The sequence below is a fragment of the Calypte anna genome, chromosome Z (assembly GCF_003957555.1).
Source record: "Calypte anna isolate BGI_N300 chromosome Z, bCalAnn1_v1.p, whole genome shotgun sequence".
NCBI classification, from domain to species: domain Eukaryota; kingdom Metazoa; phylum Chordata; class Aves; order Apodiformes; family Trochilidae; genus Calypte; species Calypte anna.
The window spans coordinates 2299833-2322724 of NC_044274.1; the positions used below are offsets into that span (position 1 = coordinate 2299833).

A 22892-nucleotide genomic window follows, 5' to 3' on the forward strand; every position below is an offset into this window, starting at 1 on the left:
CCCGAACCTGAGGGAACCGGCTCTTCCCTGCCCACGGACCGGGCTCCCCGAACCTGAGGGAACCGGCTCTTCCCTGCCCACGGACCGGGCTCCCCGAACCTCAGGGAACCGCCTTCTCGCATCTCAGGGGACCGCCTTCCTCCCTGCCCATGGACCGGGCTCCCCGAACCTGAGGAAACTGGCTCCCCTGTGCCTATGGACCGGGCTCCCCGAACCTCGGGGATCCGGCTCCTCCCTGCCCACGGACCGGGCTCCCCGAACCTCAGGGATCCGGCTCCCCCCGCCTATGGACCGTGCTCTCCGAACCTGAGGGAAAGGTTTTCCCGCCGCTGCGGGGCCGGGGCTGCTGAGGGGATTTCGCCTCAGAGCAGCGGAGCAGAGGCGGTCAGGATTCTACCAGCAAAGCCGAGCCAACAGATGTTAATAGGTTGTATAAATTCGGTTTATTTCGGTGCTCAGCAGTCGATAAATAAAAATTAAAAGTCGCTTTTCAGCGACAGACTCGTCCTGGTGGGGAAAACATCATTGCCAACCATGGCTTTCTTCTTGGAAAGGGGGGGAAGATAAAAAGCTTACATTTACCCCAAACTCCTTCTGTTTAGCTCCAGTTACAAAGGTTCCTTACTTATCTCTCCAAAGAAAAAAAAGAAATAAATACACCCTTGGATTTCCATGATGTCGTAACAAAGAAGAGCTTGGAGTTCCCTCCCCACATGCCATCCCTAAAAAGAGCCAAAAAACCTTAAGAAATGAGAAATAGATTGTCCCGCAAACAAAGCATCAGCAAAAGGAGAAGGAATCCTAAAGCCTTATTTCATAAGCAATCTTTAATGACAAATAATTAAAAAAGAAAAAACAAACAAAAACCAGCAAGCCATAGATGTCCCAAGCCCCAAAACGCGTCCCCTCCTAGCCTGGAGCTGTTCACATTTGTTAGCTGCTTTAAAACAAGTTTCAGGTTCTAAACAGCTCTTAAGAACCTCTGCAGTGAAGTGAGTTACAACATACAGCCATAAGGAGGATTTTTTAAAAATTAAAAATACGAGAAACACCATCAGATACAGAGAAATTGTATTCTGACTCCTCGTGCTTATGCAGAATATCTGAGCTTGACATTCAAAACTTTCTTCTGCTGTTTTAAGCACGCCATGGGAATGATCTGAGGTGCATGCAGACAGCTGAAACCCTTCCTGCAGTCTCAGTTTAGTGATTAAAAAGAACATTTCTCCTGCGAGCTTGTGGGACAGAGGAAAGAACTGCCTAAGGAAGATTCTTTCTGGAGCCTTTCACACCAGCTGGTGCTACATAAAAATCACACATCCAAACCTACAGGAACCTGACAGGAAGCTGTTGGATGCAAGATCAGGCTACTTGGGGCACGGAATATTGAAATCACATCACCCACAAGGGATTTTCCCAAGTCAACAGGCAATGCTCTGTTTCACGAAAGTAAACCAAAGTATTTGGCAGTAAGGTCATAAATTGTCTTTCAGTGTTCAGCTTTACAAGGCTGGCTTATCCTCAGGAAGCAAAAGGCATCTTGGCATTTTGTTAAGCAAACACCCCAGAGTAAAGAGGCTGATATTCACTTTCTTCTTTCTTGCAAGTAAGCACACAAACACTCAGCATGCCAAAGAACTGAAAAAGAGAGAGAAAGAGATTTAGTTCTGCTGGATTTCATTGTAGTCACCAGACCAAACATGTTCTTTTCCTCCAAAAAAAGCTACTTAGAAAACACATCTGCACAAAGTGATTTATTTTTTTTTCCATATCTACTTCAATAGGTCCAGGTTAACTTTTTCCTCCCTGGTTTCTCATATGAATTTAAAAATCCAGATTAGCTTCTAAATTCTCTTACTATGGGGAAAAAACTCAGTGAAAGGGTGGGATTATTCTGGATGTACATGTGTAAAATATATAAATATATATATAAAATTTGCAACTAGATATACAGCAGAATATGCTAAGGCAATCATTGGAGATGATGGCAGGAGAGATGGTGATGGGAGGGTTGATCACAAACATTTACATGTAAAGAAAGAGTAGAGGGAAGGGAGATGATGCAGTGTCAGTGAGGAATTTAAACTCACGAGGTCAAATGCTGTGAACAATTAATTTTGTGTTAGGGCCAAAATTAAGAAAGTTCAACTGAGCCAAGCCCCTGAGGTGGCATCCTGAGACTTTGGCTTCTGCACTGAGCTGAGGATTCATAGAATCACAGAATGGGCTGGGTTGGAAGGGACCTCAGAGCTCATCGAGTCCAACCCTTGATCCACTCCCCCCGTGGTTCCCAGCCCATGGCACTGAGTGCAACATCCAGGCTCTTTGGAAAGAGCTCCAGACACGGAGAATCCACTACTTCCCTGGGCAGCCCATTCCAAGGGCTGATCACCCTCTCCAGAAAGAAATTCTTTCTCAGCTCCAACCTAAACCTCCCCTGGCACAACTTGAGACCCTTTGTGCCCTCTTGTCTTGCTGAGAGTTGCCTGGGAAAAGAGCCCAACCCCCCCTGGCTCCAACCTCCTTTCAGGGAGTTGCAGAGAGTGATGAGGTCTCCCCTGAGCCTCCTCTTCTCCAGCCTCAACACCCCCAGCTCCCTCAGCCTCTCCTCATAGGGTCTGTGCTCGAGTCCCTTCACCAGCCTGGTTGCCCTCCTTTGGACCTGCTCCAGCACCTCAATCTCCTTCCTGAACTTCCTGAGGGGCCCAGAACTGGACACAGGACTCAAGCTGTGGCCTCCCCAGGGCTGAGCACAGGGGCAGAATCCCTTCCCTGGACCTGCTGGCCACACTCTTCCTCAGCCAGCCCAGGATGCCATTGGCCTTCTTGCCCACCTGGCCACACTGCTGCCTCCTCTTCAGCTTCCTGCCAAGCCAGACTCCCAGCTCCCTTGCTGCAACCACTCCCTGCCCAGCCTGGAGCTCCCCAGGGGCTTCTTGTGGCCAAAGTGCAGGACCCGGCCCTTGGAATCTTCAACCTCATCCCCTTGGCATCAGCCCAACTCTCCAGTCTCTCCAGGTCCCTCTGCAGAGCCCTCCTGCCTTCCAGCTGATCCACACTTCCCCCCAGCTTAGTGTCAGCTGGGAATTTCCTGAGGATGGACTCAATGCCCTCCTCTAAATCCTCCCTCAAGATATTAAACAGCACTGGGCCCAACACTGATCCCTGGGGGACACCACTAGTGACCGGCCGCCATTTTGATGCAGCCCCGTTCAGCACCACTCTCTGGGCCCGGCCCTCCAGCCAGTTCCTAACCCAGCACAGAGTGCTCCTGTCCAAGCTGCGGTCTGACAGCTTTTCCAGGAGAATCAGAAAAGGAGCTCAGGTTGGTCAGACAGGACCTGCCCTTCCTAACCCCGTGCTGGCTGGGTCTGATCCCTTGCCCATCCTGCAGGTGCTGTGTGATTGCCCTCAGGATGAGCTGTTCCATGACCCTGCCAGGCACTGAGGTCAGGCTGACGGGTCTGGAGTTTCCTGGGTCCTCTTTCCGGCTCGTTTTGTGGATTGGGGTGACATTCCCCAACTTCCAGTCATCTGGGATGTCCCCAGTGAGCCAGGAGCTGGGTATTAAACATTAAGTGTTCTGCAGTGGCTTTCCTTACAGCCAAACTTGATAGAGATGGTCAAAGACAAAAGCACTTTGCTGTTATTAAATGGTTCAAATCTCTGCCAACAAGGAACAGGTTAATTCATCTTGGGGAGCAGCTACAGAGAACAATGACAAACCACCAGGATAAAACTGATGGGTCAAATCTTCAAAGAAATGCCTGTGCACCTCAGTGACGTGCCAATCACCAGGAGTTTGAAGTCAGGGTTTTTCAAATCCACTTTTCCCCTCATAAGGTGGATCTGATCTCACATTTCATTTCATTCTATCTTGGAAGTCTCTAAACAGCCCTGCCAGTTTCATTCCCAGTCATACTTCTAATCCATTTTAATTCCAGCTCTACAAAGTATTCATTGGGCTACATGTAAAAATCACACATTGATGAGCAATTTTTAAAATCCCAGTTCAATATAGAAAAGCTGGTTGTTTTAATAAAGAATTACATCCCAAGGCCTTCTAGCACACCCAGCTTTTTCTACTCCTTACCAAATGATCAAAATGGATTTGCTGTTGACTTATTACCCCATATTCCCTACTGCCTTTTTGTATCCCTCCCCTTATCATCATGCATGCTAAAGTTGGAAGAAAACAAGAGTGAAGCTACTTCAAAGCCAGAAAAAACAACTGTAGGCTAACAGGACATAGCAGAAGAAAAAGCCTCAGCATCAAAGGATAAACTGGATTATTTTCCATGAGGGAAAAGATAAAATATTTACCTTTACAATGGCAAACCCCAGGATTACAAGCATTGCATAGCTGGTGACACTCTGCAGCCCCAACTCCAGTTCCTCTGCACAGCCCTGCCATGAAAGAGATGGGTGAAAACAAATCAAAAGATGGACCTGAAAGCTTTCAGTCCTGTCTTCCAAACCCAGTGGCTTCTCATTGACCTCTTGGTTGGGGAGAGGCACTGACAATTTGTTGCTTCTCAGAATCCCCTCTGCTCCCTAAGAGGAGGTTGGAGCCAGGGGGGGTCGGGCTCTGCTCCCAAGGAACAAGGGATTGGAGAGGGAGAAGGGTGCCTGAGTGGTGTGGGTGGTGGGTGATGGTTTCAAGATTTCTCTTGATTTCTCCTGCAAGATTTCTCCCATCTACAGGCTGGGTCAATGGGATGAGGTCAGTAATGTGAGGTTCAGCCCAGCCAAGTGTTGAGTCCTGCACTTGGGTGACCCCAACCCCAGGCAATGCTCCAGGCTTGGGGCTGGAAAGTGCCCAGAGGGAAAGGAGCTGGGGGTGACAGTGGCTGAAGAGGAGCCAGGGGGTGCCCAGGTGGCCAAGAAGACCACCAGCATCCTGGCTTGTGTCAGGGCAACAGAGCTGGGGAAGGGTCTGGAGCACAAGGAGAAGGTTCTGGAGAACTTGTGAGGAGCAGCTGAGGGAATTGGGAATGTTGGGTTTGGAGGAGGCTGAGGGGAGACCTTCTGGCTCTCTGCAAGCCCCTGAGAGGAGGTTGGAGCCAGGGGGGGGGTTGGGCTCTGCTCCCAAGGAAGAAGGGATGGGAGAAGAGGAATTGAGCTGGAGGTTTAGATTGGAGCTTGGGAAGAATTTCTCCCTGGCAAGGGTTGTCAGGGCCTGGCCCAGGCTGCCCAGGGCAGGGCTGGAGTCCCCATCATTCCTGGAGGGATTTCCAAGGCCTGGAGATGTGGTGCTGAGGGCCATGGGGCAGTGGTGGCCTTGGCAGTGCTGGGTTAAGGGTTGGAGTTGATGCTCTCCCAGGTTTTTTTCCAAGCCCAAGGATTGTGTGACTCTCTGCAGAGCCTGATGAGATCCCTCCAAGTGGAACTCTGCTCAGAGCCACTCCAGAGCCAAGTGCAGAGGCTGCAGAGCTCAGGGTGGCACAGCAAGCTCAGGACCCCCATGGGGACAGGTGGCATCTCCTAACCCTCCACTGAGCCTTTAGGGGAGGTTTAGGTTGGAGCTGGGGAACAATTTCTCCCTGGCAAGGGTTGGCAGGGCCTGGAGTCCCCATCATTCCTGGAGGGATTTCCAAGCCCTGGAGATGTGGTGCTGAGGGACATGGGGCAGTGCTGGGTTAAGGGTTGGACTGGATGATCTCCAAGGTCTTTTGCAACTAGAACAACTCCATGATTCTGTGTGTTTTTCCAGATGAATGGTCAATCCTAGAAGAGTCTCTCCCCCTACCCCAAATCTGTTTGAACACAACTAAATGCCCACAACCACCACTCTTGTCATCTTGTGTCTGTAGCAGCACAAAACAGGACTGTTAGAAGCAGACAGACAAGACCAAGCATCCAGACTTCTTGTCCCTCCTCCATCTAGGAGCTTTTATAGAATTACATGAAAATGCAGTGAGCTGGAGGAAAACCATGGGGAGGAAAAGGTGTAGGGGACAAATGGCTGAAAAGAATTGGATGATGTTTTCTCAGCCTCAAGTCCTTTCAGAGAAAGATCCTGGCTCAGATGGGAACCTTCATCCTCACCCTTGTATTGAGCTCCTCTGGCTGATCCAGACGTCCTGTGCAGTTCACCACCTCCTGCCTACAGCAGCTCAGGGGGACACTGCTGTTACCAGTGGAATTAAACCAAGCTGTGGTTGTCCAGTCACTGTAGTTATTCACCCCACAACAGTGAAGCTGATAAACAAACAAACAAAAACCAAGACAACTCGTGAGAAATATAGAGATGTGTAAATATATAAGAACATAAATCCAACAACTAGAGACTAGAGAGATGGGCAAAGGTGAACTTCATGAAGCTCAGTAAGGACAAATGGAGAGTCCTGGATCTGGGGAAGAATAACTCCATCCCACCAGTAGAAATGAGGGGATGTCCTGCTGGAAAGCAGCTCCATGGAACAAGCCCTTGGAGTCCAGGTGGGCAGGAAATTCTCCATGGGTCAGCAATGTGCCCTTGAGGCCAAGAAAACAATGGTGTCCTGGTGGGCATCAGGAAAAGTGTGTCCAGCAGATCCAAGGAGGTTCTCCTGCCCCTCTACTCTGCCCTGGGGAGACCACACCTGGAATACTGGATCCAGTTTTGGGCTTCCCAGTTCAGGGATCTACTGGAAAGAGTCCAAGGGAGAGCTATGGGGATGATGAAGGGACCTGAGCATCTCTGCTGGGGAGAAAGAGTGAGAGCCCTGGAGAAAAGAGGGCTGAGAGGGGATCTCTGAATGTCCATCAATATCTGAGGGGTGGGGGGCAAGAGGAAGGGGCCAATCTCTGTTCAGTGGTGCCCAGGAACAGGACAAGGAATAATGGGGTGAAGGTAGAACATGGGAAGTTCCAGCTCACCATGAGGAGAAACTTCTTTCCTGTGAGGGTGAGGGAGCCCTGGCCCAGGCTGCCCAGAGAGGTTGTGGAGTCTCCTGCTCTGGAGGCTTCCAAACCCCCCTGGATCTGTTCCTGGGGGATCCTGCTGTGACAGGGGGGTTGGACTGGATCATCTCCAGAGGTTCCTCCCAACCCCTGACATTCTGTTTCAATGAATTGTAACACTGAGTGAAACCTCTCAGGCTTTTGGGGCAAGAGCTGACCTCAGAATGCAAATGATTTACAAGGAGCAGGAAGACAGCTGTAGGGACTACAAATCAACCTCCCTCCACACATTATTACCTCTTATTTATTACTTATTTTTCATCTCTTTATTATTATTACCTCTCCTCCCCCTTCCCCAGCCTAAATTTCTTGCTAAGGACTCCAATTGTTCTTTTCTAAACAATTCTCAGGACAACATAAATAATTCCTCACCTGTCCTTGCAGGTAATCCATAACAGTAGACTCTGGACTTCTCCCATCATATTTCTCAAAGACTGAGTGCATTGTGCTTTGCACATCAGTTTTTACCTATTTAGAGAGGGAAAAAAAACCACAAACATTTTGTTTTCACACCAGAGCAAGGAATTTCTTTACTCAGTGGAAAGTGCAAAAGATCTGTAGCCTGAATAAGTGAGGGAAGAAAAAAAAATTAAATGAAATAAAGATAAAAGTCACGTGGTGTTTTGGATAAAATGCAGGCAGCACTTCCCCAGAATCACATTCCTTGGATAGAAGCTTCTGTCCCCTTTCAGGGCCAGGTTGGATGGGGCTTGGAGCAACCTGGTCAAGTGGGAAATGTCCCTGCCTATGCAGGGGGGTTGGAACTGGATGAGTTTTAGGGTCCCTTCCTACCCAAACCATTCTATGATTCTAATAGACCTTCTTTGAGAGCATCAACAACTGTTTAATCCAGTTGCAGTGATTTTCAGCCTTTTGGCTTCTTTCACCAATAAAGAGTGATCCAAATGGTGATGGTGACATCCCCATCCCTGCCCTGCAGATTTCAGGATAGGGGCTGAGGTGGAAGGAAACTGGATATACTGGGATTCTCCAACAAGATCTATTCTTTACTTTTAGGTAATTCTTTGCTTACCTTTTCCCTGTAAACAAATCCCAGGACAAAAGCAGACACTTCTGCAATGAAGATAATCAGGATAATGGCCAAAAACTGAAAGGAAAAGAGAGACTGTAAAGAAGAATTCCACAGCATTTCAATTCAACTGCACATAATCCAGTAATTTACAGTGGGAAGGAACTATTTCCTGTTGGTGCTTCTCTAATCCTAATTGTTTCCAGAAAATCATTTAGAACAGGAGGTGACCTTGGTTCCACAGGATCTGTGCCCAGCGTAGGCAACCCCCTGACCACTGCCATGATGTGATCTGGGTCAAGAGCCTCTGAAGCTCTTCAGGAGGTGGCTGTGGAACAGGATGCTGCTCAGCTAAACCAGCAGCCAAGCTGAGCTCAGATTGCCTTCAAGGCATCAGCTGGGGGCCTCAAGTTCCTCAGCCTGAACATTTCTGGGCTTTCAAAAGAAGTTTCTGGACTTTCTAGAAGAAGTTGAGGCACACTCAGGATTCAGAGAAGTAGAGTCAGCAAAAAAAAATTTTTTTTTTAAAGTTATTTTAATTTTTTTTTTGCTTGTTTTGGACATTTCTATCTCCTCCTACTCCCTCCCCACCACCTCACTTCTCAAAACACATTTTCCCCACACTCATCTCCAACAAATAGCTGTGGCCATCTGCTTGTACAGTTACTTCACCCATCCATTTGACAAAACCCATTTTTCCCTTCTCTTCTAGGTCTAGGGTAGCACCTCCCATGCCACCCAACAAGGTGACAGAGGGGACATGGAAGAATCTGCAGCACTCACCAGCCCTAAACCAAGTCGAGACTCCCGGAAGGTAGAACACCAACCAATCAAACCAATGATGAACATGACTATGGCAACAGAAATAATGATGGCAGCTGGAAACAGAGCATATTTGTCCTGCAGAAAGTTGTCATAGCTCCTGTAGGTGTTGATGACATAGGCCCCAACATAGGTGAGACCAGCTGCTGCTGCCTGCAAAAGCAATCAAGGAAGTTATTAGCAGTTATTTATTAAAGCATCTGTTCAGGGAAGTAAATATGGGCCTTAGAATCATAGAACTGGCTGGGTTGGAAGGGAGCTCAGAGCTCATCAAGTCCAACCCTTGATCCACACCCCGCGTGGTTCCCAGCCCATGGCACTGAGTGCCACATCCAGGCTCTTTGGAAATAGCTCCAGACACGGAGAATCCACTACTTCCCTGGGCAGCCCATTCCAAGGGCTGATCACCCTCTCCAGAAAGAAATTCTTTCTCAGCTCCAACCTAAACCTCCCCTGGCACAACTTGAGACCCTTTGTGCCCTCTTGTCTTGCTGAGAGTTGCCTGGGAAAAGAGCCCAACCCCCCCCTGGCTCCAACCTCCTTTCAGGGAGTTGCAGAGAGTGATGAGGTCTCCCCTGAGCCTCCTCTTCTCCAGCCTCAACACCCCCAGCTCCCTCAGCCCTTCCTTCCTCCCAGGAATTCTGCTGGATCCCTTCCCAGCCTCCTTGCTCTTCTCTGCACCTGCTCCAGCACCTCAAGCTCCTTCCTCAACTTCCTGAGCTGAGGGGCCCAGAACTGGACACAGGACTCAAGCTGTGGCCTCCCCAGGGCTGAGCACAGGGGCAGAATCCCTTCCCTGGACCTGCTGGCCACGCTCTTCCTCAGCCAGCCCAGGATGCCATTGGCCTTCTTGGCCACCTGGCCACACTGCTGCCTCCTCTTCAGCTTCCTGGCAAGCCAGACTCCCAGCTCCCTTGCTGCAACCACTCCCTGCCCAGCCTGCAGCTCCCCAGGGGCTTCTTGTGGCCAAAGTGCAGGACCCGGCCCTTGGAATCTTCAACCTCATCCCCTTGGGATCAGCCCAACTCTCCAGTCTCTCCAGGTCCCTCTGCAGAGCCCTCCTGCCTTCCAGCTGATCCACACTTCCCCCCAGCTTAGTGTCAGCTGGGAATTTCCTGAGGATGGACTCAATGCCCTCCTCTAAATCCTCCCTCAAGATATTAAACAGCACTGGGCCCAACACTGATCCCTGGGGGACACCACTAGTGACCGGCCGCCATTTTGATGCAGCCCCGTTCAGCACCACTCTCTGGGCCCGGCCCTCCAGCCAGTTCCTAACCCAGCACAGAGTGCTCCTGGCTGAGCCATGGCCTGACAGCTTTTCCAGGAGGATGCTGTGGGAGTTTTCCTTATTTCTAAGAGGGAAATTAACATTTCAACCTGGGAAGGAATGACCCCAGTATGCAGAGACAGGAAAATAAAATTATGCTGCATCTGAACTTCTCAACATCTGCTTGTTCCAACTTCAATGCAGAGAAGGCAGAATTCCAGGCTCACTAGAACATTAACCACCAAGAGAGGGACCAATGCTCTTCATCTCAGCAAAACACAGTTCCTCCTTTCATAGAATCATAGAATCATAGAATCCTTGAGGTTGGAAGGGACCTCGAAAGATCATCTAGTCCAACCCCCAACTCCTTTGCCTGGAGGCAACAGATTGCTGACTGTTAGATCAGAGAATCAATGTCAGGAATTAACTCTTATCCAAAATGTTGCTTTGCTGATGGAGGCCACCACAGGGCACACCACTGACAGCTGCCCAACTGGAAGCTCTGGAGACCAAAGTCTTTTATCCACAGAACTGGGAACAGCCCTGGAAATAACACCAACAGACTCAGCAGTGCCTCACTAATGGCATGAAAACATTCTCTCAAGAGTTACAACTCATCCACCCTCCTTAACCCTGCAGCACAAGATGATGGTTGTAAAAACCAAGCACCTTCCATACTCACATTCTGGAAACCTGAAGGAAAAAACTTGTTTGTTTTCTGTGGACTTCAGCTGGATCTCATCAGATGGCTGAAGAGCAGTTCACTACTTCCCTCAGTGCTGTTTTAATTGAATCAGACACTGCTCTCACTGGAGCTGGGACTTGCTAATTCCTTGAATTTCATTTGGCTCCTTCCCCTCCAGCCAGGTCTGCTGTCTGCCCTACATTTACCTCCAAGTGCAGAAGACATCCCTCTTTGGCACCCAGCTCTCATCCCACACCACTTTTACATTCCTGGACCTCCAAAATATCAGGATCAAATGCACCAAGTGATGAAGCTAGGATCAAACTAACCCTCAGAGACATTTATCATGTGTCACTCATTCTGCTTTGCTGGGACTCAAACAGGGCAGGTCCTCTACAAAGCAAGATTCTGGGAAATACTCCTTTCCTGGAAAAATCCTGCCTTCTCACTTTACCACCAACCTCACCCTTTCCTTCTCCAAGATCCTCTTGTACTGAAAGTGGGACAGGAAAAGTCCTGTGCCTGGTGACAGCATTAAAGGTGAGGCTGAAGACACTGCACCTCCATCCTGCCTGGCCTTCAGGGGCACAAAGTACTGGGTCAGGTTCTGGAAACCCAAACACCAGAAGGAGATGGAGCTGTTGGAGTGAGTCCAGAGGAGGCCCTGGAGATGCTGGGAGGGCTGGAGCAGCTCTGGAGCCAGGCTGAGAGAATTGGGGTTGTTGAGGCTGGAGAAGAGAAGGCTGCAGGGAGAGCTTAGAGCACCTTCCAGTGCCTGAAGGGGCTCCAGGAAAGCTGGGGAGGGACTTGGGACAAGGGCAGGGAGGGACAGAACAAGAGGTGATGGAAGAGAGGAGATTAAGGTTAGACATTGGGAATTAATTCTTGAATGTGAGGGTGCTGAGCCCCTGTGCCAGGTTTCCCAGAGAAGCTGTGGCTGCCCCATCCCTGGCAGTGTCTCAGGTCAGGCTGGATGGGGCTTGGAACCCCTGGGAGGTGTTCCTGCCCATGGAAAGGGGTTGGGAATAGAGGAGCTTTAAGGTCCCTTCCAACCCAAACCAGTCTGGGATTCAATGATTCTATGAAGGAGTGAGCAAGGTGTAGGACTCAAAACATCCATCCCATCTTTCCAAACCACTTTGTCCTTGGTCTCTCCTCTGCTGCCATCACCACAGGATTTAAACCTCCAGGCTAGGGAATTTCCTCCCAGGTAGTCACTCCAAACCAAAGGTGGAGCTGACCACTGGCAGCATGGAGCCTCCTGCATGGGTATTTTTATACCAGATGCTTGCAGCTGGGCACAGCCACTCATGAGAAGTTTTTTTCCTGAGTCCTTTGATGGAGCTCAGCACTCAGGCTGGGAAATTCTCCCACAGCTGAGTGCCCACAACCTCAGAGGGCACGTAGACTTAGTTAATGTGTAAAGGTTGAGGTGCAAAGTGCAAAGTCAACCACTGGGCATCACCAGGGGACATCAAGCTCTGCTCTCCTGCCTAACTCCAGCCTTTGCAAGTTGCTCTGGACTTCTAGACAACCTGCAGAATAATTTAAATTTCCTGTAGAACGTTTCACACAAAATAACCCCCTAGGATTTTATTTCTGCAAGGCAACAGACACATTCTTCACCTCCTCTCTATACCTTATGCCTGGTTTCCAACCCATTTGCAGCTCTGAAGACAGAGCAACTGTGAAACAAACCTTGTTGTGAGTTAAGGGCTACCACAAACTTAAAAAAAAAACCCACCCAAACAATAGTGCAGCCAATTCACAGAAGTCCCACGAAGCCAAAATTAGCAAATCAGCTCCAAGAGAGAAAGATGAGAGGGTTCATGTTGAGTTCAAGGAGATTCTTGCCCAAATCTATATCAATACAGACCAACATTTTCAGAGTAGGTTTTCTTGTGACATTCAGGATTGTCTGGGTTCTGGTCAGAGACAAAACAGAGCCAGCAAGTGCTCTACTACAATTTCTGCACTTCTGCTTCCAAACAGAATAAAGAAAAGTAATGAGGTAAAAATAAAAGACTTTGGGTAAAGATTTGGCTTAAAGGAAGTTCACTTTTTTGCCCCCCCTACAAACTGAGATACAGCCACACTTCACTCATGGTTTTTAATTCAAAGTGAAGACTTTGAAGCCTGAAAAGCAGAGTCACTCAGCAGGGGGAGGCATTTCAGGTAACAGTCTGTTCCCTGTTGTGTTTTTGGAGATGAGTCCCAGGGCTAAACTTTGAACAGAGAGGGGAGAAATATTTCAGCACATAAATCTTGGAGCTGCCAGAATTATTCAGAAAATTAAATATTATAAATTCTTTTTAGGGTTCCTGCCTGGAAGATGACTTTCAGAAGACCTCAGCTCAAAATAGGATCAGGAGATGCACAGTTTGGCCCCATGCCACTGGCACCAACCCCAGCACAGCCAGCCAAGGAGTGACACAAGTTTGACATGGGATAACCAAGTCACCAGCAATGGTGAGCAGACCATCCTAACCTTGTCCCTTCCTCCCCAACAGTGCTGCTGTGGTAGCACAAAGCTGATGATTTCCCCAAGCCAAGCTGAAGAGGTGAGGCAAGTGAAAGTTCTGGAAGGAAACCCTTTTCCCAGCCCAGCAACACAGCTGTGACCTCCTCTGCTGTCTCACCCAGCACAGCTTGTGGTGTTCCAAGGACCCAGTTCCACAACTACTCACTTTTTCATCTGCCATGCCTCTGATACAAAGCAGAGATCTGAAATTCAGGGCCAACAATAGAGCTCTTGTCTTGTTGAGGTTAAAAAAAAACAAAAAGAAACCAAGCAAAGCCCTAACAAGGGGGTTTTCCTCAGCTGATGTTTGAGCAGTTACTTCACCCACCTCTTCCATATTTAGTGCAGCCAGCTGAGCCAGGTATAGACTGATATAAATACATACAGTTACTATATAGAATCCCAGACTGGTTTGGGTTGCAAGGAACCTTAAAGATCTCGTAGTTCCAACTCCCTGCAGGGACACCTCCCACAAGCCCAGGTTGCTCCAAGCCCCATCCAACCTTTCCTGAGACACTGCCAGGGATGGGGCAGCCACAGCTTCTCTGGGAAACCTGGCACAGGGGCTCAGCACCCTCACATTCAACAATTTCTTCCTCATCTCCAACCTCAATCTCCCCTTTCTCTCCAAGTTTTAACCCATTTCCCTTCTCCTCTCCCTACCCCCCCGTGTCCAAAGCCCTCCCGCAGCTTTCTTGGAGCCCCTTCAGATATTGGAAGGCTGCTCTGAGCTCACCTGGGAGCCTCCTCTTCTCCAGGCTGGGATACGAGCTTGATTTGAACCTTTGGGTAAAGGTGGATTTACGAATCCTTTTGAGCCTCACACCAAAGAATTTCCTCCTAAGATCTCACCTCAGTCTCCCCTCCTTTAAATTTAAAGCCATTCCCCCTCATCCCATCCCTCCATGTTCTCATCCCAAGTCCCTCCCCAGCTTTCCTGGAGCCCCTTCAGGCACTGGAAGGTGCTCTAAGGTCTCCCTGCAGCCTTCTCTTCTCCAGCCTCAACAACCCCAACTCTCTCAGCCTGGCTCCAGAGCTGCTCCAGCCCTCCCAGCATCTCCAGGGCCTCCTCTGGACTCACTCCAACAGCTCCATCTCCTTCTGGGCTTGGGGACCCCAGAACTGGACCCAGCACCCCAGGGGGTCTCCCCAGAGTGGAGCAGAGGGGGACAATCCCCTCCCTGACCCTGCTGGGGATGCAGCCCAGGACAGGGGTTGATTTCTGGGGTGACAGAGCAGACACATCCCTGTCCTTGCTGTGCCTCCATCAGGTCTCACACAGCCCTGGTCCCTCTCTTCCAGTTTAAAACCCTTCCCCCTTGTGTTCTCACTCCCTGCCTTGTCCCAGGTCCCTCCCCAGCTTTTCCTTCAGGCACTGGAAGGTGCTCTAAGGTCTCACAGTGATCCAGACAAGAAACTGGAAAGCTCTCCAACCACTTACTGCACACACAGTGCCATGAATATACAATCATCCCCTGTGGAACAGAATCAGGTAGGACCTGATAGCTCTCAGTGCTCTCACTAATACCAAACCACCCTTGGGAAGGAGTAGACTTCACCACTTTTTTTTTTGTTAAATGCACAGCAAGATTTTTATTTTTTTTTTACCTTGTGTCTCACTGTCAGAAGGGGAATTTTTTATCTGATGATGCCCACCAGCCCCTGCCCTTCTAGAGACACTTAGGGGCATTCAAATCTTAGAGCCACAGCAGGTGCCCCTGAGACTTCCCTCTATAAAACTGCTCTGAAAAAAGGAAAATAAAAAAAAACAAAACAAATTTGCATCTCTCAGTCAGGCAGAACAGGTATTTTTCCACCTTCTCTTCTTTGTTTTAATAAGCTGACCTTCTGGGAACAGAAGCTTGTGTTCATTTGCATTTATCAGCACAGGCTCCTTTCCTCCTCCTACCAAACCTGCCTAAAATGAAGGTGCCAAACAACTCAGCACAAAATGAAAAGGCAGTGTTTGTTGGTTTGAGGTTTTGTGGGTTGTTTTGTTGGGTTTGGTTGAACACTCCAACTTCAGAGTGTTGTTTGATCCTTTTGTCTGTTGCTGTGGACCAGAAAGGGATTTTTTCAAAAGCTGGAAAGTTTGGGGTAACAAAGTCACAGTGTTAAAAGGAAAAGCTGTGAGAACAGAGTAAGCTGCAAATTCCCCTGACAAGTGTGTTCAGCAAGATGCATCCTCCAGGCAGGAAAGGAACTGAGCTAATAAGATGCAAAAAATGGCATTTCTTTCACAACAGAAAGAAATGGGGCCTGCACTAAAGAAAAGTTGGAAAATCTGCACAAAACTTGGCCTGATCTGACTTTGTCCATATCAGTAACTTTTTACAAGCAAAGAAAATTATTCTTCACCCTCACAGCAAGAGCTTCTTCCTAAAACCAAACCTAAATCTCTCCTCTTTCATTTTCAAACCATCCCATCCCATCCCTCCATGTTCTCATCCCAAGTCCCTCCCCAGCTTTCCTGGAGCCCCTTCAGGCACTGGAGGGTGCTCTAAGCTCTCCCTGCAGCCTTCTCTTCTCCAGCCTCAACAACCCCAACTCTCAGCCTGGCTCCAGAGCTGCTCCAGCCCTCCCAACATCTTCATGGCCTCCTCTGGATTCTCTCCAAAGCTCCTCCTTATCTTCAGCTACTTTGCCCCAAATCAGGAAGCAGAAGTTAACTGACTTTCAGGAAAATCCACTTTGCTGGATGTGTAGGGGCCTGCCAGGCAAAATGAAAACCAAGATATCAGTGCTTGCCTGGTCAGGAAAAGGGAAGTGTTCAGATGGTGGGACACACGCAGTGTGAGAAACTTAACCCTTTCCCCTGTGCTTCCAGGGACCAACCACAGTCCCCAAGGGTCCCTGAGGCCATGAGAAGGCAGGAGACCTGTGTCCAGTTCTGGGCCCCTCAGCAAGTCCCTCAGGAAGGAGCTTGAGGTGCTGGAGCAGGTGCAGAGAAGAGCAAGGAGGCTGGGAAGGGATCCAGCAGAATTCCTGGGAGGAAGGAAGGGCTGAGGGAGCTGGGGGTGTTGAGGCTGGAGAAGAGGAGGCTCAGGGGAGACCTCATCACTCTCTGCAACTCCCTGAAAGGAGGTTGGAGCCAGGGGGGGGTTGGGCTCTTTTCCCAGGCAACTCTCAGCAAGACAAGAGGGCACAAAGGGTCTCAAGTTGTGCCAGGGGAGGTTTAGGTTGGAGATGAGAAAGAATTTCTTTCTGGAGAGGGTGATCAGCCCTTGGAATGGGCTGCCCAGGGAAGTAGTGGATTCTCCGTGTCTGGAGATCTTTCCAAAGAGCCTGGATGTGGCACTCAGTGCCATGGGCTGGGAACCACGGGGGGAGTGGATCAAGGGTTGGACTTGATGAGCTCTGAGCTCCCTTCCAACCCAGCCCATTCTATTATTCTAATACCAATAATCTCCAGCATAATCCTTGCTGCTCCCTGCACTTTTAATCCCATCAAAGGATTAGCAGTTCTCCTCCTCACTGAGGGTGGTTTTTTTTTCATTTCTATTTTTTAATTATCCAGAAAACCACAGAGAGGGTGAAAACAAGTAGCTTTGGGTCTTGGGTGCACCAAGAGCCAAGGAGATAGGTGAAGCACAGAGCAGACAAATGTCAGAGCAGCACAAGTACTTCCTCAAAGCAGAGCTGACACTAGGAACCAAAACACATTTGATCCCTGCTTTTTGGAAACTCCTGGGTCAAAGAAATTTTCCAAACCCACTGACAGAAGGTGGAGAAAGGAGATAGGGGATTAAAAAAAAAAAAAAAAAAGGGGGTTAGAAGAAAAGCAACCTGAGAAGGTGCTCAGAAATAGACAAAAATATCAGAGCAGGAAATTTCCAGCTTCCAGAGATGCCCAGTTTCTTCCCTTGAACCAGCAAGTGAACCCCAGCAGTTCACCTCTCCCCTTCCAGAAGGATCATCAAATCTCATCCAGCCAAATCCCCTCACAAGAGAGTGGCAAAAACATCAGAACCTCCTCAGACTCTTCCTCTCCCTCATCTAGGTGACCAGAGTCAAACCAACAGCCCAAATCCTCACCTCAAACAGGTGAGCACCCACTTACCAAAATACCCACACACTTAGACCTAATTATTAGGTGCTAAAAAGCAAAATTGGAGGTTTGCAGATTTCCCACAGCTTGAAGGACCACATTTAATTAAAAGCAGCTCCTAATCAATGCCTTGTCTGGGGAGGTTATGCCCACTTCCAGCTTCCCCAGTCTCACCCTCACTTCAGAATGACCTCCAGGTAGGATGCTGAGCCTGGTGGCTAAGAGAAAAGTTGTTTTTTCACCTCATTTAGCAAGCTACTCCTTGGCATTCTGGAAAAATCTCTCTTCACCCCTGCACAACAATAACCATCAGAGGATTTGTTCCCTTTTTAGGATGTTTCTAAGCCATAACCTTTGGCAAAACACCATAGCTGCACCAGCTGTTGAATATACAGGTGGTGAATCATTTTCTTTAATAATTTCCAAGCAAACTTTGCAGCATGCAAGGCCTGAGCATGAACTACTCCTTGGAAAAGAAGTTTAATGCTCTTGACAGGTGCTGTGTTTTGATAACTACATGGGACTTTGGACTGTTAAACTGTTAAAAAGGCTCTGAAAGAGCAGAAAAAGCCTCAGCTCCTCTTTCCCCACCCTCCTAAAACCTGAATTCCAGGTTCTACAGTTCTGCTGCAGGAATGTGATTACCACATCTGATGCTGGAAGCAGCCTCTAAATAAATGCCAGAGGCTTGGAGGCTGCATTGCTCTTCACTAGAGAAAAAAACCAAACAAACAAATCCCAAAACAACAAAGGGCTGGTTTGGGTCACCCTAAATTCAGAGGCTGCAGAAAAATAATTACTGCTGGTCCATGGATCCAGGTGACCTCAAGCTTAAACCACTGTCAGAGTGTACCCCTCCAGCAGGAAAACTACCAGAGACACTTCTAGGATCAAGCACCCAACACCAGGTTGGAAAATACTCAAGCTCTACAAAGCAGATGGGAACTTGATGATCTCTAGAGGTCCCTTCCTCATAATTCTGTGAACACCCCACAAACCCCAGGGTTAACTGGGCCCCTCTTCCCAGAGCAGGTCCCTGGCTGATAAGAGGGGTCACATAATCTTCTCCACACAGAAAAAAACCCTCAAGACTGGTTCCAAAATAATAACCAACTCTTCAAAGCAGCCCCCTCTGATGCTCCTAAACAAAAAAAACCTGGGAGAAAACTACACAAACACCCTGCTTTTTTTTTTCTTTTTTAATTGCTTGTAAGTATTTCTTAAGGAAGTGATATGGAGAGAGCAAAACACAGCTGGAACAAAGTCCTCAGCCCTTTTCCTCACCCCAAAAAGGGAGGGCAGCCCTGGTGCCCACCCTCACCCTACTGCTCCACTTCTTTCCAAGCCCAAAATTAGTCTGTAGATTGTTCCAAGAAAACAGTTGCTGGATTAAAAACACTCTGAAAAAAAAAAAAACCAAACAACTTTCAACCATTTTCTTTCCTCTCAGAAACTTAGAGGCTCCAAACCTCTGGAATCCCCCCCCACCTCCCACCCCTCCTGGGTCCCAGCACCCTCACCCAGAAGGCGAGGCTCAGCAGCAGCAGGATGCTCTTGGAGGTGATCACGCCACAGTCCATGATCTGGGGGGAGAAGAAGCAGCTCTGGGAAAAACTAAGCACGAACCAGCTTTGGGTTCGTGTAGGACCGCCCCTAGAACCGCCCCTGAACCCGCCCTGTGGGTTGGGTAATCCCGGTAACAAACGTCAAAGCAAATGAGTGTTGAGTTCAGCAAGGTTGTTGGGGGTTTTGGGTGTTTTTTTTTAACTTCTGCAGCTTTCAAGCTCGGTGAAAAAAAGATGTGAAAAGTGCTCACTGTGCCTGAAAGGTTTCCATCAGAGCTGCCTTCCAGGCTTGCTAAATGACAGCTGAGTGTTTCCCTTCCTCCAAAGCTTCTCCAACTTTCTGGTTTGGCAACTCCTGATGGTTTTCCCAGGACTACAGCCACAGTCTGGGTTTGGACACTCGAACATTACAGCCATAGATTCAGAGAGATGCTTTGGTTGGAAAAGTCCCTGATGTCCAACCCTTAACCCAGCACTGCCAAGCCCACCACTAAACCATGGTTCTCAGCACCACATCTCCACACACAGCTTTGAAATTGCCTTTTTTGCTCCAGGTCACTCAGCTGTTCCTGGGCAGAGTTGTGCTCCAGACCCTTCCCAAACTCCATTGCCCTTCTCTGGACACATTCCAGCACTTCAAGGAGGTGAAGGAGGAGAAGTGTTGGAGGAGAGCACTGGTAGGTCCACTCTTGGGGCAGGGAGGTAGGGAAGGACCACAGGTAGATTTGGTTGGAGCTATCAAAGGGTGTAAATCCACTAAAATACTCTCTCCTTGTTCATGATGATCTCCTGCTGGGATTATTCACACCATGTTCCCTTTTTGTGGGTACCTTTTTTCAAGACTGAGGGAGAGGAAGGAGAAGAACCTCATCTTTCCTTGCCCATAGGAATGGAGAAAGCAGAGCAGCTGATCTTCTCTCCCACTCCTTCCCACCGGGTGGGTTGGGGGGTGAAAAGGAACATTTGTCAGATGGTTCCTGGCTCAGATGTGGTCAGGGAAGGGCTCTGATCTTTCCATTTCTCCATTTAAAGCACAAAGACCAACCACACCCCCTGCATGCAGCTGATACCATCAACCAAACACAGCCCTCACCACCTCAGCCACCTCTTTTCTCTGCTCAAAAACCCCACAGCTCTCTTTTTCACCTCCTAAAATTCAGCTCAGCTACACCTGGGCTCCAACTCCAGCATTTCCCAGCCCTCACATGAAGCTGGAAACATCAGGAATGCCTCATTTCCAAAGGAGACACCAACACCAGAAGCTTGCAGCAATTCCACAGAGAGCTCCACATGAGCTGAGAGTCCATGTGATGAAACATCTGCCAGGACTCAGGCTCCAGATCTTTCTCCCAGCCCAAGATTGATCCAAATCAATCCTGAAGGTGCAAGATGAAACCTCACCATGAGAAGAAAAAGAACCAAAAGACAGAAAACCCCAGGAGACATCATTTGCCTACATTTTGAAGATTGCCTGGAGGTTCTGGCAGGAAGGAGGAGAGACCAGAGGAACCTGAAATGGGCTGGAGTGTAACTGGTGAGGAAACCCTGGGGGGAATTCAGAACCAGAGAAGAACTGACAACTTCTCAGAGCCCCAGCCTAGCAAGCCCAGGGCATCTGATAGAAAATAATTTAAAAAAAAAAAGGAACTTTTCATCCTGTAGCAGGAAGGGGCTTGGTGTTCCCAAGTGCTGGCTCATGGAGCCACCACAATCCCACAAAAAAAGAGCAGGCAGTCACTGGAGGAAACATTTTGTCTTCTTATGAGGCCTGGGGCTGACCTCACAACTGGTTAATTTGTCTTCTAGAGGAAGAACTAAAAGGTTTCTCCTGTACAAAGGGGGAATTGTTCAGCACTTGACTTCAATCAACTTTTACACTTCCTCTACCAGCAGAAAGGCCCTCCTGTTCTTGCTGGATTTCCCCAGCCCATATTAAGCTCTGAGTTGCTCCAAAACATCTCGTGGGACTTCTCTCCACCCATTCCCAGCCCTTCCCTCAAGCCAACCTTGGTGTTCTGGCAGCTGAGCCAAAGCTGTTGGAGCATGAGGAGCCACCTCACCCCCTCATTAGGGTTTGGCTCTTTCTGCTGACCTGTTGGAGAGAGAGAGAGAGGGAAAGGAAAGGTGACTCCATCCCACTTTGTGACTCTTAAAAATCTTTCAAACCTCAGCCCACACCTGAAATTCTGACTTTGGGGCTGTTGTTGACACCTGAGTGTCAAAGGGGGCTTTTTCCTGACAAGTTTCTGGGCTGTTCTGGAGAGAAAGGTTTCAGGAAACCTGCAAACCCAGGACAGACCTTATGCTGTGTTTCTGTCCTATATATGTTCCCTGCAGGAAACCCTGGAGAGCATCAGAGTGACTGGGATGCACTTTTATCATTTAACATGAATGTAAAATAAGCTCAAAGTCACAAGAAATCCATTAATTTATTTTTTTTCAATAGGAAGTCTTCTCAAAGATGCTGGAGGGACTCCACATGCCCAGAAAAAGACATTAGCAGGGGGATTAGTGGATCCACACCCTATTTTCCACTAAAAGCCCCATAAAATCTCAGGCAAAATTAGATCACACCAAGAAATTGAGGCCTCCTAAGACTTAAACCTGAGATTTTTCAGGGGTGGAGGCACAGTTCCCTGCTGTGAAGTTGTTTCCCACTTTCTGAACAACAACAACAACAAAAAAAATCAAGATTAGATGAGATCCTGAAATAAACTCCAGGGAGATTCCAGGTGGAGCACTACCCCAGTGGTGTAAAGTCCTCCAGGGTGTAACTGGTGTGTAGCACAGACTTGGGATTGCTTCTGCAAGGATCCCACAGCTGATCCCTGACCAGCTGGAGGAGAACAACCTTGATAGTCAACTTTAAACCTCAAACTTTCTTCATTTGGATCATTTTTATCCAACAAGTTGTCAGCCAAGTCCTGGTAACCTGCAAGACAGCAAAATTCCTGGCAGTATTTCTGTTCCTTCCAAGCTTTTCCAGCAACTTTTCCCTTTGGGGGCAAGGGACATGATGCAACCACTGATGCAGAGTTTTATTTCCCATTTTACTCCACCCTGGGCAGCTCTGGAGCCTGTCCCCAACCAGGACATGGGAGCACAGAAGGTCACCACCACAACTTGTGGCTGCAGGGAACCCATTCTTGGGATTAAACTCCTACCTCTGCTTCACTTCTTTATATTTTTCCCTTTTTCTACACATCTGTGCCAGCTTCTCCTCCCAGTAAGTGTCACCAGCACCTCGAGGGGAGGTGACACGACATTGTCACACTGACCACCAGAGGGACCAGGGCTGTGTGGGACCTGATGGATGCACAGCAAGGACAGGGATGTGTCTGCTCTGTCACCCCAGAAATCAACCCCTGTCCTGGGCTGCATCCCCAGCAGGGTCAGGGAGGGGATTGTCCCCCTCTGCTCCACTCTGGGGAGACCCCCCTGGGGTGCTGGGTCCAGTTCTGGGGTCCCCAAGCCCAGAAGGAGATGGAGCTGTTGGAGTGAGTCCAGAGGAGGCCCTGGAGATGCTGGGAGGGCTGGAGCAGCTCTGGAGCCAGGCTGAGAGAGTTGGGGTTGTTGAGGCTGGAGAAGAGAAGGCTGCAGGGAGAGCTTAGAGCACCTTCCAGTGCCTGAAGGGGCTCCAGGAAAGCTGGGGAGGGACTTGGGATGAGAACATGGAGGGATGGGATGAGGGGGAATGGCTTTAAATTTAAAGGAGGGGAGACTGAGGTGAGATCTTAGGAGGAAATTGTTGGTGTGAGGCTCAAAAGGATTCATAAATCCACCTTTACCCAAAGGTTCAAATCAAGCTCGTATCCCAGCCTGGAGAAGAGGAGGCTCCCAGGTGAGCTCAGAGCAACCTTCCAATATCTGAAGGGGCTCCAAGAAAGCTGAGGGAGGGCTTTGGACACGGGGGGGTAGGGAGAGGAGAAGGGAAATGGGTTAAAACTTGGAGAGAAAGGGGAGACTGAGGTTGGAGATGAGGAAGAAATTGTTGAATGTGAGGGTG

General features: G+C 48.8%; 1 protein-coding gene across 1 annotated transcript; it reads right to left on the reverse strand.

Annotated features, from left to right (window-relative positions):
* Positions 1 to 860: 860 nt before the first annotated feature.
* On the reverse strand, positions 861 to 18935 carry LOC103528155 (tetraspanin-36). Its single transcript, XM_030467343.1, has 7 exons — positions 18842 to 18935; positions 8759 to 8950; positions 7979 to 8053; positions 7318 to 7413; positions 6049 to 6201; positions 4324 to 4407; positions 861 to 1638 (listed from the first exon to the last, which is right to left on the reverse strand). Exons 1-7 carry the CDS (start codon positions 18899 to 18901, stop codon positions 1552 to 1554), a joined length of 747 nt encoding a protein of 248 aa, XP_030323203.1. The 5' UTR covers positions 18902 to 18935; the 3' UTR covers positions 861 to 1551.
* Positions 18936 to 22892: the final 3957 nt, after the last annotated feature.